General features: G+C 53.0%; 1 protein-coding gene across 1 annotated transcript; it reads left to right on the forward strand.

The window, feature by feature from the left end:
• PKDCC (protein kinase domain containing, cytoplasmic) lies at nucleotides 1–9,469 on the forward strand (the record flags this gene model as incomplete). Its single annotated transcript, XM_012803984.1, has 7 exons — nucleotides 1–354; nucleotides 4,374–4,496; nucleotides 5,057–5,328; nucleotides 5,917–5,996; nucleotides 6,205–6,312; nucleotides 8,189–8,362; nucleotides 8,576–9,469. Coding segments are annotated over 7 exons (1,197 nt in total), but the record flags the coding sequence as incomplete, so codon positions are not given.
• Nucleotides 9,470–12,777: the final 3,308 nt, after the last annotated feature.

Consider the following 12,777-nt stretch of genomic DNA (forward strand, 5'->3'; position numbering starts at 1 on the left):
GGCCTGCAGCGTCCCCGGCCCCCGAGGGCCCGGCCCCTGTCCGACGGCGTCCCAGGCTGGCCCCCGGCTCCCGGTCCGGGCTCCCCTGGCCCTGGCCTGCGCCTGGGCTGCGCCGCTCTCCGCAACGTGTCCGGCGCGCAGTACGTGGGCTCAGGCTACACCAAGGCCGTTTACCGGGTCCGCCTGCCCGGCGGCGCCGCGGTGGCGCTTAAGGCTGTGGACTTCAGCGGCCACGATTTGGGTAGCTGCGTGCGCGAGTTCGGGGTACGGAGGGGCTGCTATCGGCTGGCGGCCCATAAGCTGCTCAAGGAGATGGTGCTGCTGGAGCGGCTGCGGCACCCCAACGTGCTGCAGGTATGAGGTTGGGGTGCGAGGGTGAGGATGCTGGCTGGGAGATAAAGAAATGGAGGGCCGATGACTGTGCCGCGCGACTAAGCTGGCGCAAGAGCGCTCCCCACTGCACCACCCTGCCGCCCACTCGTGGGTGGGCGTCCCTTTACCAAGGGACTTGGGCTTCTCAGTTTCCTCACATTCCTTAAAGCCAGGCCAGAACATTAAGTCCACAAACTCAGGGGATAGGGAAGTCCAATAAGAAATAGGACCCCTCCTCCTCCCTCCTGCTGCTAGCTGTAGCCTAGGGTGTTGAACAACAAGGATATTACTCCAAGCCAAAATGACCCCAAGCCAGAATCCTGAGTCAGAATCCCAACCGCAGTGATAGGATCCCCTTTCTTGGTAGAATAGGACGAACCCTCCTTCTCCCAACTTCCAGTGACTTAAAATGGAGTTGGACAGCAGTGAGATTGAGGCAGGTGTCAAGCTTAATTCTCAGAGAGTCCCCCAGCCCCAGCCCCAGCCCTACCCAGAAGCCACAGGAAGGGGACTGGGAAGTAGGCTAGAAAATGCACAGCCTTTCCCAGAAATGACCTTGGAGTTCCCCAGGCTTTAAAGAGTGTCCTTCAGTCACGGAGGAAGCCTCAGGGCCTTAGCTTGGAGGACCAAAGGCTTGAAGGTCTAAATGTGAGCCTGTATAGCTAAGAGGCTGAAGGTTGAGAAAGCCAGAAGCCCAAGTTCCTTACTCAATGGGACTCTGCCTGCCCTGTTCACTGGGGGCGGTGGGGGAAGTAAGATGCCCACCTTGACCCCACCCCACCCCCACCCCTGCAAGCCAGACTTAAATTGGACCTCTCACAATGCCGGCACAACTCTAACACATCCCACTTCCTCTCTCCCAAGTCTCCATTCTGGGATTCAGAGGTGGGGAACCTGTGTCCTTGGGGCCATATGTGGCCTTCTGGATCCTTGAGTGAGGCCTTTTGACTGAATCCAAATTTTACAGAACAAATCCTTTTAATAAACTTAAACAAACTGTTCCTTTTGCACATGTCTGAGCAGACAGAGAGGGAAATCCCTGACTTCTCTTGGCCCAATGAACACAGGGTGTGAGCAACTCCCCAACAAATGAACCTCACCTATAGCTTCCACCTCCCAGCCTACTAAAACGAACCTTTCTGCATCCTGAAGAACTTATGGTAATCCAGGAGTCCCTCCCTCCACTTCTTAGGAGTGAGATGGGCCCCCAGGCCTAGAGGGACAGTTGAACATTGCCAAATAGGAGAAGCAGGCCAGAAAGTTATTTATACTCCTGCTGGCTCCCAATCTCTGGTACAACACTCCCACCCTGGTCAGACATTTATGACAGGGTCCTGGACCCTGATCTGGTCTCACAAGGTCAGCAGAGCCCACAGTTGTATGTGGTTATGCCTGGCTGCATGGCTGACGCTGTCAGGAGCTTCAGGGAATGAGCAGCTGGTTACGTGGCCATTCTAACTGGGTGGATCTTGCTCTCTCCGCTTCCTAGGAGCTCTTGGGAACTTTCTGAAAACCCGGGGGTGTCAGCCAGATTCTAAGGGAATAGAGAGGTCTTAGGTGACTTAGCAGGACATTGAGATGGACTCAAGCCCCCTGCCTTAAGACAGGTTTGATGTGTGAGGTGCCTTCCTATCTCTTGAGGCACTTCTCCCTCTCTCACTAACCCACCCAAACTTTCTGAGGAGCATGCAGCCAACCCCGTCCACATATATCACAGCACAGTCCTCCCTGTAATGTCAGGCCCCCAGCCCAATTCTGAAGGCACCAAAATAAAAATTACAGCTGAGTAGTATTCACCTATTCTCTCACCAAACCAAGACTGGTTCTGTCTGGGGTTGACTGTGTCATTCCTGTAGGGTCAGAGAGTGAAGTTAGCTGTCCTGGGGCACAAGGGTTGCTAAGGTAGAGAGGGTTCCAGGTTCTTTGTGCCTGAGAAAAGTGAAAAGCAGGGTCCATTAATGTGAGTTTAGGGATTGCTTTGGGGGTGAGTCTCCCCCACTCATCCCTTGGCCCCCAAGCCTTCTGGCCTCCTCAGCACCACCTTTTCTGTTGGCAGAGAAGCCTATGGCAGGGTCTTCCTGCTCAGGAGGTTTCAGTGCGGGTATGCAGGGAACTAGAAATAATGTTGTTTTAATACCTCTTAATCATTTAATCTTTCAAAACCATTTGACTGTTTGCTGAACTGGGGAGAACCTAAAGAATGTTTCTAGAGTTCCTCGTGTGACACAGACTGTCCCAGGCCCCTTCCCAGGCTCTGAGCAGCCCAGGATAGCAGGTCCTGCTCTGTGCCTCCCAGTACTTACTCTGATCATTGGGGGCTGCCTGGATGAAATCTTTCCCTCCTTCTGTACTCCCCTCCCCAACCCACCCTGACACATACACGTACACACACTCCCTCACGTGACACATGCCTCTATAGCCCAGGGTCAAAGGGCACAGGGTCTTCCCTCCCCCCACTGCTGCTCGCCATCCTGGGTCCTTGGGCCTCAGATGGGCCCCCAGACCTGCTTGGGCCCAGATTCTGGCCCCACTAGAGGATATTTCTTCTCCCAAAGGAACAAAAGATGCAACTGAAATGCTCAGCCACACGCTTCCTGGGGGGGTTAATGGTGTCTTTTTATTTTTTCCTGAGGGGTGTTGATTAATACCTCGTTAACAGCGCATTTAACGACCTCCGGGTGTTTAATAACCTTCAGAAGTTTCCCACAAAGGCTCAGACTCTAGGCAAGAAAATGAGAACCAGGCCCCAGGGCTGCTCCCTTACCTTCTTCCCACCCCACTAGGGTCTGAGGCCTTCCTGGACTGATGGAAGTGTGGAGAGGGGGAACAGGGTACCAGGGACTGATCCAGCTCCCCAAATCACAGCCCAAGAGTAGGTTGGGGTGCCTGGCTCCAGGGAGGGGGAGTGAAGGGGTGCTCCTGGGATGGGAAAAGGGCACGTGCCGCCTGGAGTGGTATGAATGATGGCATGAGGGCAGCCGTGGGCTCGGTGCCCCCCAACTCTCCACCACGAAGCTTCCTCTCCCCAGTCGGCCCACAACTTAGCCTTTGTGTTTCTACCGCAGAGGGTGCTGGCTATTTTGAGCACCATCTGAACCTTCTAACTGCTCTAGAGTATGTTGAGAGAGCCCGGATGCTGGTTTAGGTGGTAGTGACAAAGTCAGGCTGTGCTTCCCGGAAGTCCCTGACCAGCTGGGCAGCACCCAGCCCCTCCACCAGATGTTATGGAGTGGCAGTCCCTTGTGACCATGCCCCCAAAGAGTTGATCCTCCCTTAGAGTCATCACTCACCACCACCCCCTTGACACACATCACCCACACACATATTCAAAGAACTCCCAGACAGGTGCCCCTTACTTTGTCTTATCAACACCTGTTACCAGTCCTGAGGGAGTTTGCTCTTCCTCCCACAAGACCCAAGCAGAGAAAAAGTGAAGCTGCCAGAAAGTGGAAACGTTGAGGAATAGACAAGGATTGGAGTAGGGAAGGATGCATAATAATCATTTGCTGGCTTATATATTGGCAAGCAGTATTCCTGGAAGGAATCAGGTTGTGGAAACCAAGTGGCCTCAATTCAAATTCTAGCTTTTGTGTTTATTAGCTGTGTGACTTTATGCAAGCGGCTTAACCTCTCTGAGTTTTCTCACCTATAATTGAAGATAATAGTAGTACACACAGTGCCTGTTGGGGTTATTACAAGAATGGAGTTACACATGTAGAACATTTATCATGGAGCCTGGCATGTAGTTAACACATGGTGGCCAGACCTTGCCCATTTACCTGAATGGCAAGAGGTGAGGGGCTGATATGGCTGGCAGGAACTCTGACTATAGGGAAGAAAGGGCAGGCTTCCCAGGCAATGCTCCTATTCTTTACTGGCCTGAGCTAAGGCAGAAGCCTAAGGATTATGGGGAACAGAAGGAGGGGGCATCTGACAGTCCAGCCCCTCTCTGTCCCTGCCCCCACCCTGTGACCTAATGACCTGCCCTGGGCTTCCCCCAGCTGTATGGCTACTGCTACCAGGATAGTGAGGACATACCAGACACCCTGACCACCATCACGGAGCTGGGCGCCCCTGTGGAAATGATCCAGCTGCTGCAAACATCCTGGGAGGATCGATTCCGAGTGAGTGGGGAGGAGGGCTCAGCCCTGGGCTCTTGGGCTGGGATGGTTCTCCCTTAGAAGGTCAGCTCTCCAGAGCAGCTTCAGCTCCTCCTTAGCCGAGGGAGGGGGAGGAAGGAACACAGGCTGACTCGGCCATTGGCCAAAGGGTTAAAAAAGGAGGCAAGACACGGAGGACCCTGACATTCTGCACTTGTGTTCTCCCTGACACACACGCTCACATACAGACACTCAGGCTGGCTTCAGGAGGGCTGGTGTCCTAGGACTAGAAAAAACCTTAAGATCATCTTGATCCTCCCTCCATATACTGAACCAAAACCACACTCAAGACAGCTTCAGGGAATGGATTCATTATCTCCAGACCCCCTGCTGCAGTTTCCTACCCACTCCATATTATTTGCAGGGTCATACTAGCTAAGGGTTAATCAAATATCACTGGCCTTCTTCCTAAGGCTCCTGGCACTGGGGCCAAGAAGACAAAAGCCCCAAAGAGGGGCACTGCTGAGTACCACAGGCCTTCACCCTGGACAGCAGCAGCCAGCAGTCTTTGTGTCTGCCCGTAGATCTGCCTGAGTCTGGGTCGCCTCCTTCACCACCTGGCTCACTCCCCACTGGGCTCGGTCACTCTGCTGGACTTCCGCCCTCGACAGTTTGTGCTGGTGGATGGGGAGCTAAAGGTGACAGACCTGGATGATGCACGGGTGGAGGAGACGCCATGTGCCAGCAGTGCCAACTGCATCCTTGAGTTTCCGGCCAGGAACTTCACCCTGCCCTGCTCAGCCCAGGGCTGGTGTGAGGGCATGAATGAGAAGCGGAACCTCTACAATGCCTACAGGTGACCCCCACCTCCACTCAGGATCTTTGTGAGGGACAGTGGGCCCAGGAGAGCGTGGCAGGGAGAGAGCCAGCGTGAGGTCCGGGAGGCTAGCAAAGATAGGGAGACTCAGCCTCGGCCAATAGAGTCATGGGGCGGGGAAAGGCTTCCACTCAGTCTAGAAGGGAACATTCAGGCTTTTGATGGTGAGGCTAAAAATAGCTCCAAGGAGAATCTGGGTTGGGGGGTAGCAGCTGGAGGCTTCTTAAAATAGAGCCCAGGGCTGGTAGTGCTGGCATTTCCCCTTCCCACCCTGGCCCTTGACCTCTGGAAAGCTCCTTCATCAGGCTGAGGCATGGGGCTGCTCTGACACTGGGGGTCAGTCAGGGGATAATGTTGGGCTGTGAGTTGGGCAAGTCCTGGGGAAGGATGGGGAAGACAGGTGTCAGGTTTCAGTTTGGTATGAAATTAGCTGTAGACTTAGCACGTGTCCCTTTCCTGAGTCTGTCTGGAGTATGCCTGGTTGCCAGGCCTGAGGAATCAGGCTCTCTGGCTGGGTTAGGGTAGAGGAAGGCAGAGCCCTGAGCTCCTAGTATCTCTCTGCCACAGGTTTTTCTTCACATACCTCCTGCCGCACAGTGCCCCTCCCTCACTACGGCCTCTGCTGGACAGCATTGTCAATGCCACAGGTGAGCTTTCTAGGGCCTATCTGCTTCCCCTCACCTGCCTCTTCCCCAGCAGGAGTGGGGACAAGAATGACCAAGCAAGTCACCCTCCCCACCCCATCAGTCATCTGGGCCCAGGCTCCAGAGGGGGAGGAGGGGGAGCAGTTGCCTACCTACTTAGAGGAGGAGTGGAAACCCAGGCACCCTGTCTTAGCCTCACTGCTCTCTGCAGGAGAGCTTACCTGGGGGGTGGACGAAACCCTGACCCAGCTGGAGATGGTGCTGCACCTGTACCGGAGCGGCCAGTATCTGCAGAACTCCACGACCAGCAGCAGCACTGGTGAGGAGCCCCAGCAGGGACCAAGGACTAGGGAGGTGGGGAGCAGGTGGAGGCTGAGTGACCCCACAATTGGGCCAACTGGCGTACCCTCATTTTGGAGGCCCTTATCTCCAAAGGCCACTGTAAGGGCTCACATGGAGTAATGCAGAGACCACTGACTGTTCAGCATTCACTGTGCGGTCCCATCTCTAGCTAAGCTAGAACAACTATAATTCTGCCTTGAACTGACAGGTAGGCACTGACAAGCTTCCTATGGATAGCTCCAAACCCTACTAAGTGCCCTACTATGCACTGGCTGTGTGACTTTGAGCAAATTGCCCCATGAACCTCACTTTCCTCACCTGTAAATTGGGTTCAGTATGACCCACCTCACAAAATTCTTAGGGAGATTAAACACCAGGTGAAATGTGTGAAAGCAATTAGAGCAGTTCCTATGACACAGCTGGAACACAATACATGTTTGCTTCTCTTCCTCTAGCCTCCAGGGCTAGGAGGGCGGCTGGAGGTAGAGAGGGAGGCTCCACACTACAACCAGCTAAGAAACCCCAAGGCAGGGAGAGAATTCTAGCAGCTGGTTGTAGGATGTGGTCCCTCTGCTGAAGCCCTGGGGTGTAACTGTGGTTGGCAGGGGGTAGGGGTGGGCAGCCTCCATATTCAAGGAGCCCTGACCAGTCTTAGGGGTGGGGGAGCCCTCGTTAGCCCTGTAAATAAAGTTTAACGAGGTGAACAATGGCTGGCTCTGTCCCTGAGGACACAGTTTATGGGGCTATAAATCACAGCCAGCCCTGGACTTTGGTCTAGTCCCTAGTAGGAGAAGGAGACAGGAGGGCGGGGTGGCCAGGGGCCCAGGGCTTCTGCATTATCAGTTCAGAGCTGGGACTCCCCAAGCAGTGGGAAAGACTGGGGTGAACAAGAGGCCTACAGCCAGGCAGCTTCCTGGCTGTGGGTTTTCAGCGTCTCTGAGGCTCTCCCTATATAACGAAGAGATCTCAGATTTTTCCTGCAGCCTCTCCCCACTCTAGCTACGGATGTTTTGCGTTTTAGCCCATGGCATGCCTCTTTACTACAAAACTTCCTGTCTGTCCCCCGCAGCCAATCTGAGGAGCTTGCCTAACCTCTCTCCCCAATGCCAGGGAAAAGTATGAATGAGGGATGCTTCAAACCCTTCTACTCAAAATCCGCACACCACACTAGAAGGTAGTTAGAAATGCAGAGACTCAGGTCCCACCCTAGACCTACTAAATCAGAATTTATATTAAACAAGATGCCTTAATGATTCACATGCACATTGAAGTTTGAGAAGCCTGGCTCTGTCTAAAATGTTCTGACCTCAGCAGTTAGCCTGGACAGCTGGTGGCTCTGTGTCTGTGTGTGTCGGCCCCGTGTATGCACACCCCGTGTATGCACCAGCCATCCTGGGCTGCCTAAACCAGCTGCATCTCCTTAGATTTTTTTGAGACAAGAGACTTAGTATGTAGCCCTTGGTAGAGTACTGTGGCATCACAGCTCACAGCAACCTCAAACTCTTGGACTTAAGCAATTCTCTGGCCTTAGCCTCCCAAGTAGCTGTAACTACAGGTGCCCACTGCAACACTTGACTATTTTTTGTTGCAGTTGTCACTGTTGCTTAGAACCTGCCAGCCTCAATGTATGTGGCTGGCACCATAACCACTGCGCTACTGGTGCCAAGCCGAAATCTCCTTAGACTTAGGAGCTGTGTATCCCCTAAAAACTGAGTCTGTGCTTTCCCTTTATTGGTGATCAGCCTAGTTTCAATAGCAGTGGCTGCCTTCATCTCCATGCTGGGGGACTGGGCTTTGGATCCCTCATCCCTGAGCTTACACAGTTCTCATTTTGCTCAATCCCTGACCCACAGAGTACCAGCGCATCCCAGCCAACACCATCCCCCAGGAGGACTACCGATGCTGGCCATCTTACCACCACGGTAGCTGCCTCCTTTCAGTGTTCAACCTGGCTGAGGCTGTGGACATCTGTGAGAGCCATGCCCAGTGCCAAGCCTTTGTGGTCACCAACCAGACCACCTGGACGGGTGAGCCAGTGGGAGAAGCTATCCTGAGGGAGGTGGCTGGACTTCTGCAGGGGGAAGGAGGTTGACAGGTAGTAGGCCCCCATCAAAAGGCAGAAGGGAAGCTGAGATGAGGATAGAGAAGTATGTGTCCTCAAGGCAGTGGAATTAGGGAGAATGGCCCCACGTCTATGGAGAGAAACATCCAGTCCTCTTACCCCTCACCTCTGCCCCCAGGTCGGCAGCTGGTCTTTTTCAAAGCCGGATGGAGCCAAGTAGTCCCTGATCCCAACAAGACCACATATGTGAAGGCCTCTGGCTGACCCATCACAAGGCTCAGCTGACTAGCTGACTGCCCTCACCAGCTGGGTTTGCCTGTGGAGGGAGTGACTTGCGCTAGCAGTGCTGCAGTCAGCTGGGAACCCCTAGAGACACGGCTAACATCCCAGACAAACGTGCAATAATGCAAAATGTTAAAATGTGAGTTTACCAGCCTAGGGATGGGACTGCTGGTTCCCAGGCCAGGAATCACAGGGGCTGCCTGCCTCTTTAACCCTCTGGGCTGCTAGTAAGGGTCAGGCTAGTCTTCCCAGTAGGGACTGTGCCCCTCACTGGTCAGTTCCATGGGCAGCCCCATCACTGTTTTCAAAGTGTGAGAATGTAGCCAAAGCCCTGCTGCTGCTGCTGCTGCTGCTCATGCCACAGCAAGCGGGGGGCCGCGTGGGGACAATCTGTCACAGAGTGTCCTCTCAGCTTATCTCCAGATAGGAGATGAGGCCTAGAGATGCTCCAGGGTGTGGGTGATTCTGTACCTGGAGAGGCGGCCTCTAGCCTCCCTACAGGGGGCGCTCCCAGGCCAGCCCAGGGGTGGGGCAGAGGCGGCACCTCCATGTGAGCCAAGACTGGGGAGGAGGAGCAGGCTGCGGTTTGAGCCAGGACCTGGAGTGGGGGTGGGGCTGGGGCCTTTCTGCCTCATTTGCTTTCAGTGAAAGCCACAAAGCAGCCAAAACCAGGCTCTTCCCCCCTCCTGGAGTTTGTATATCCAGAAGCTTTTGTACTTCTTGTTCATTAAATTGTTTATTTTTGTTAAAAAAAAAAATCAGTTAATAAAATGACATTTCACAGCAAAAAGTCTTATCCAGCCACAGTTTCTTGGCAATGACGTAATGGTCCTCAGTCATCTTTGGTGTATGTTTATGTGTATGCATGTGTCATGGGGATGGTGAGGGAAATGTCAGTGGCAAACACTGAAGTTACCAAAGTCTGTTTTCAGGCCCTGCTCCCAGGCCACGCATCTCGCTGCTTGGCCCTCCATATCATTTCTGGACCTGGGCACTGCCTTTTCCCCCAGTGGAAGGCATTTTCATTTTTACATATAATTGGCTTCTTACATGTGAAACCTAACCCAATGGAATGATATCCTTGTTGTGGAATAGCTACTTCAGTTAACAGGTGGAGAAATAGTTCAGAAGGAGTCATGGGGAACCTCAACCAAACTCCAGGTGGATCAGCGTTGCCTCCACACGGGGGTTGGGCCTCACCCACCACTGCCCACTTCAAGGTCATGAGCACTATTCTCTTTCAGAGCCTTTCTCTGAGCAAGAAATACATGGAGACTGGGGAGAAAGGTGGGTCAATGGAATGACCAGCCCCCAGTTTCTGGATTTTAGGAGGGAGTGTCTAGCAGGAGTGTTTGATCAAGTCCAGAGCAAAAGCAAAGCCCTGGGGGTTCAAGATTACACACTGAGGCCAGAGAGAGCCCCAACATGAATCTACAGTGTTCCAACTTGAAACCCATGACATCCCCTCTCCTGTATATCATTCTACTTCTGGAATATTCTCAAAGTGCACAAACCTTTTAGGGTTTTGAAAAGAACAACTAAACTTTAGCTCAGAATCTGATTTCTCCTCAACAGATGTGACTGGTGTCATTTCTCACATATAAAATGTCTCTGTTGCCACTGATCAAGGAGCTGATATGAGCTCTGGAGTTCTCACCATAGATGCTGCCCTGAATTTCAAGGCTACCACCACCTTTGTCACCCCCCACACCACACATCTTGCCTCTGGTGTCTGGGCTTGGTGATTGTGGGTGGAGGGGAGAGTCAAGGCCTCCACAGAGCCTCATGCCATGACTCAACCCAGCCAAATCCTGCCCACGCACATCACCCTCGGACCTCCTCCCTCTGAGGAGAAACAGCTTCCAGCAGCCTCTGGGCCTCTTTGCCCAGCTGAACTCCCTTGCTGTGGCATACCTAGGCCACTCGGTGCCATCCAGTGTTAGGTGTGACACTCTGTCACTCTTCCACTGCCCTCCAGCCTGTGGGGTCTGAGGACAGGAGGAACTTCATCACCACTTGGAGCCCATCAAGGTGCCAGGACTGATGGGAACCTGAGGGAAGAGGGCTGGGGCAGAAGTCTGTGAGGGCTGTGCGGTCCAAAAAGACACAAAGATGCAGTTGTGATTGGCAGAAAGGGCCATAGGGCCTGGGAAGTGCAGGACTCAGTGTGGAAGAAGAAGGCTGAAGATGAACTAAGCACTGTTTTCCAGGCTTCGAGAGGTTTATGGACCAGGGGCTCACAGGCTCCAGGAGAGATGCCGAGGGAAAGGCCAAGCTCTGGCCTCGGCAAGGTACAATTTATTCCAACTTTACAGACCTGAAAACTGAAGCACGGGTCACAACTGCCAAGTAATTTCCTAAGCATTTAAATCCAGCCTTAAGTCAGTGTGTGTCCTCTGCTCAGTGCTCTGTGCTGCCTGCCCAGGGGGAAAATGGCAGCAAGAGGAATCTAAGATAGAGTCATGGCAGTTCTCCTAACTTTGAGAGTGTAACAAACTAAAACGGAGGTCTGAAGACTTTAGACAGACTTACCCACAGGTGACTAAACAGGTGGTGGACAGCTTCTTTCTTTACGAATGAACCTTGCCTTCTAAACCTATTTCTGGGGTCAAAAATAGCCAGGCTCAGGGCACCCACACCTCAGTGGGTAGGGCACCAGCCACATGCTTCAGAGCTGGTGGGTTCAAACCCAGTCCAAGCCTGGTAAACAAACAAATAAAAACAAAAATAGCCAGGCATTGTTGCAGGCGTTTGTAGTCCCCACTACTAGTGTCAGGCAAGAGAATCGCTTGAGCCCAAGAATTTGACGTTGCTATGAGCTATGATGCCAGGGTACTCCACCAAGGGTAACAAAATAAGACTCTGTCTCAATAAAAAAATAAATAAATAAATAGCGAGGCTCAGTCCTGCAGAGTGGAGAGAAAAACATTCTTTCTGGAGTGCCCAGAAAGAAAGAGGGTAGTGAATAAAAGCCTGTGGCCAAATCCTTCCTCCCTGAGCTAACAGCTTACCTATAGCCACCTGTCTCCCTAGAGAACTTTCACTTCCTGGCTGTGTTTTGTCCCCCTTCCTGCAGAAGGGACAACTGTATCCCACCTCTCCTTCCCTGCCCCCCCACCCCCCGCCCGACCAAAGCTTACATTCTGTCCACTCCACCGTAAGGCCAGTGAGACCCAGGGGTAGTGGATGAAAGAAATATATTCACCCAACTGAGCTTCAGGTGACAAGTGCCAGAGGAAGGAAGCCAGGGGACAGGGGATCCTTTCCAGTGTTGGGAAGTAGTGAGCCACACAGGAGGGCCAGTTTTGGCTGGCGTGCCCCATAAGACTCTGGAGCCAGCCTGAGTTGGGCAGGAATCTTGAACAGCTATGCTTTTTGCTCAGTGTGATCCAGGTCATGACTGTCCTTGAGCCTTTTGTGTCTTCATGTGCAAATTTCAGATTAATAATCTGCTTCACCAGCGCCTCATGGGAATTGAATGAAATGACATAGGTAAAGGTCTTAGCCTGTGTCAGCAAACAGAAAGTGTCATTGTTATTTGTGAGCTAAGCCCTCAATGTCCATCCATGGCCTGGCCTGAAAGAATATCCAGATCAATTGGGAAGGACCAAGGCACGGGTCAGACTGCCCCACCCCTCTAGCCCCCACAACAGGGAGCAAAGCTGCTGACTAGGGGAGGTGGGGCTGGCTCTCTGGGTCAGTGCCCTGGGAGTTCAGTGTGTGGTAGACAGAAGGAGGAAGAAGATTAACAAGAAAGCAGAAAATGGGATTAGGAGGCCTCAGAATAATGTGCCCCCCGCCCCCATCCATGACAACAGCTTCTTGCTTTCACTCTGCTTCTGGAGCCCAGAGCACATAGGTCTTGGTTGGCCCCTGTTCCCCCGAGGCAGAGCTAGGAAAGCAGACTTAGGGGACTCAGAATATGAGACTACTCAGTTTGCTAGGAAGAAGGGCTGGGGGCCATTATGAGCACTTTCTCATTTAATCCTCATGGCAACTCTGGGAGGTGGGAATCCAGACCTAGGCTATTGCACCAAAAGCCCAGGTTCCTTCCCCTCCACCCGGGACCACAGGGTCCGCCTAAACTTGCAGGATCAG

Source organism: Otolemur garnettii, unplaced genomic scaffold, assembly GCF_000181295.1.
Source record: "Otolemur garnettii isolate 467f Iridium unplaced genomic scaffold, OtoGar3 scaffold00024, whole genome shotgun sequence".
Classification (NCBI taxonomy): Eukaryota; Metazoa; Chordata; class Mammalia; order Primates; family Galagidae; genus Otolemur; species Otolemur garnettii.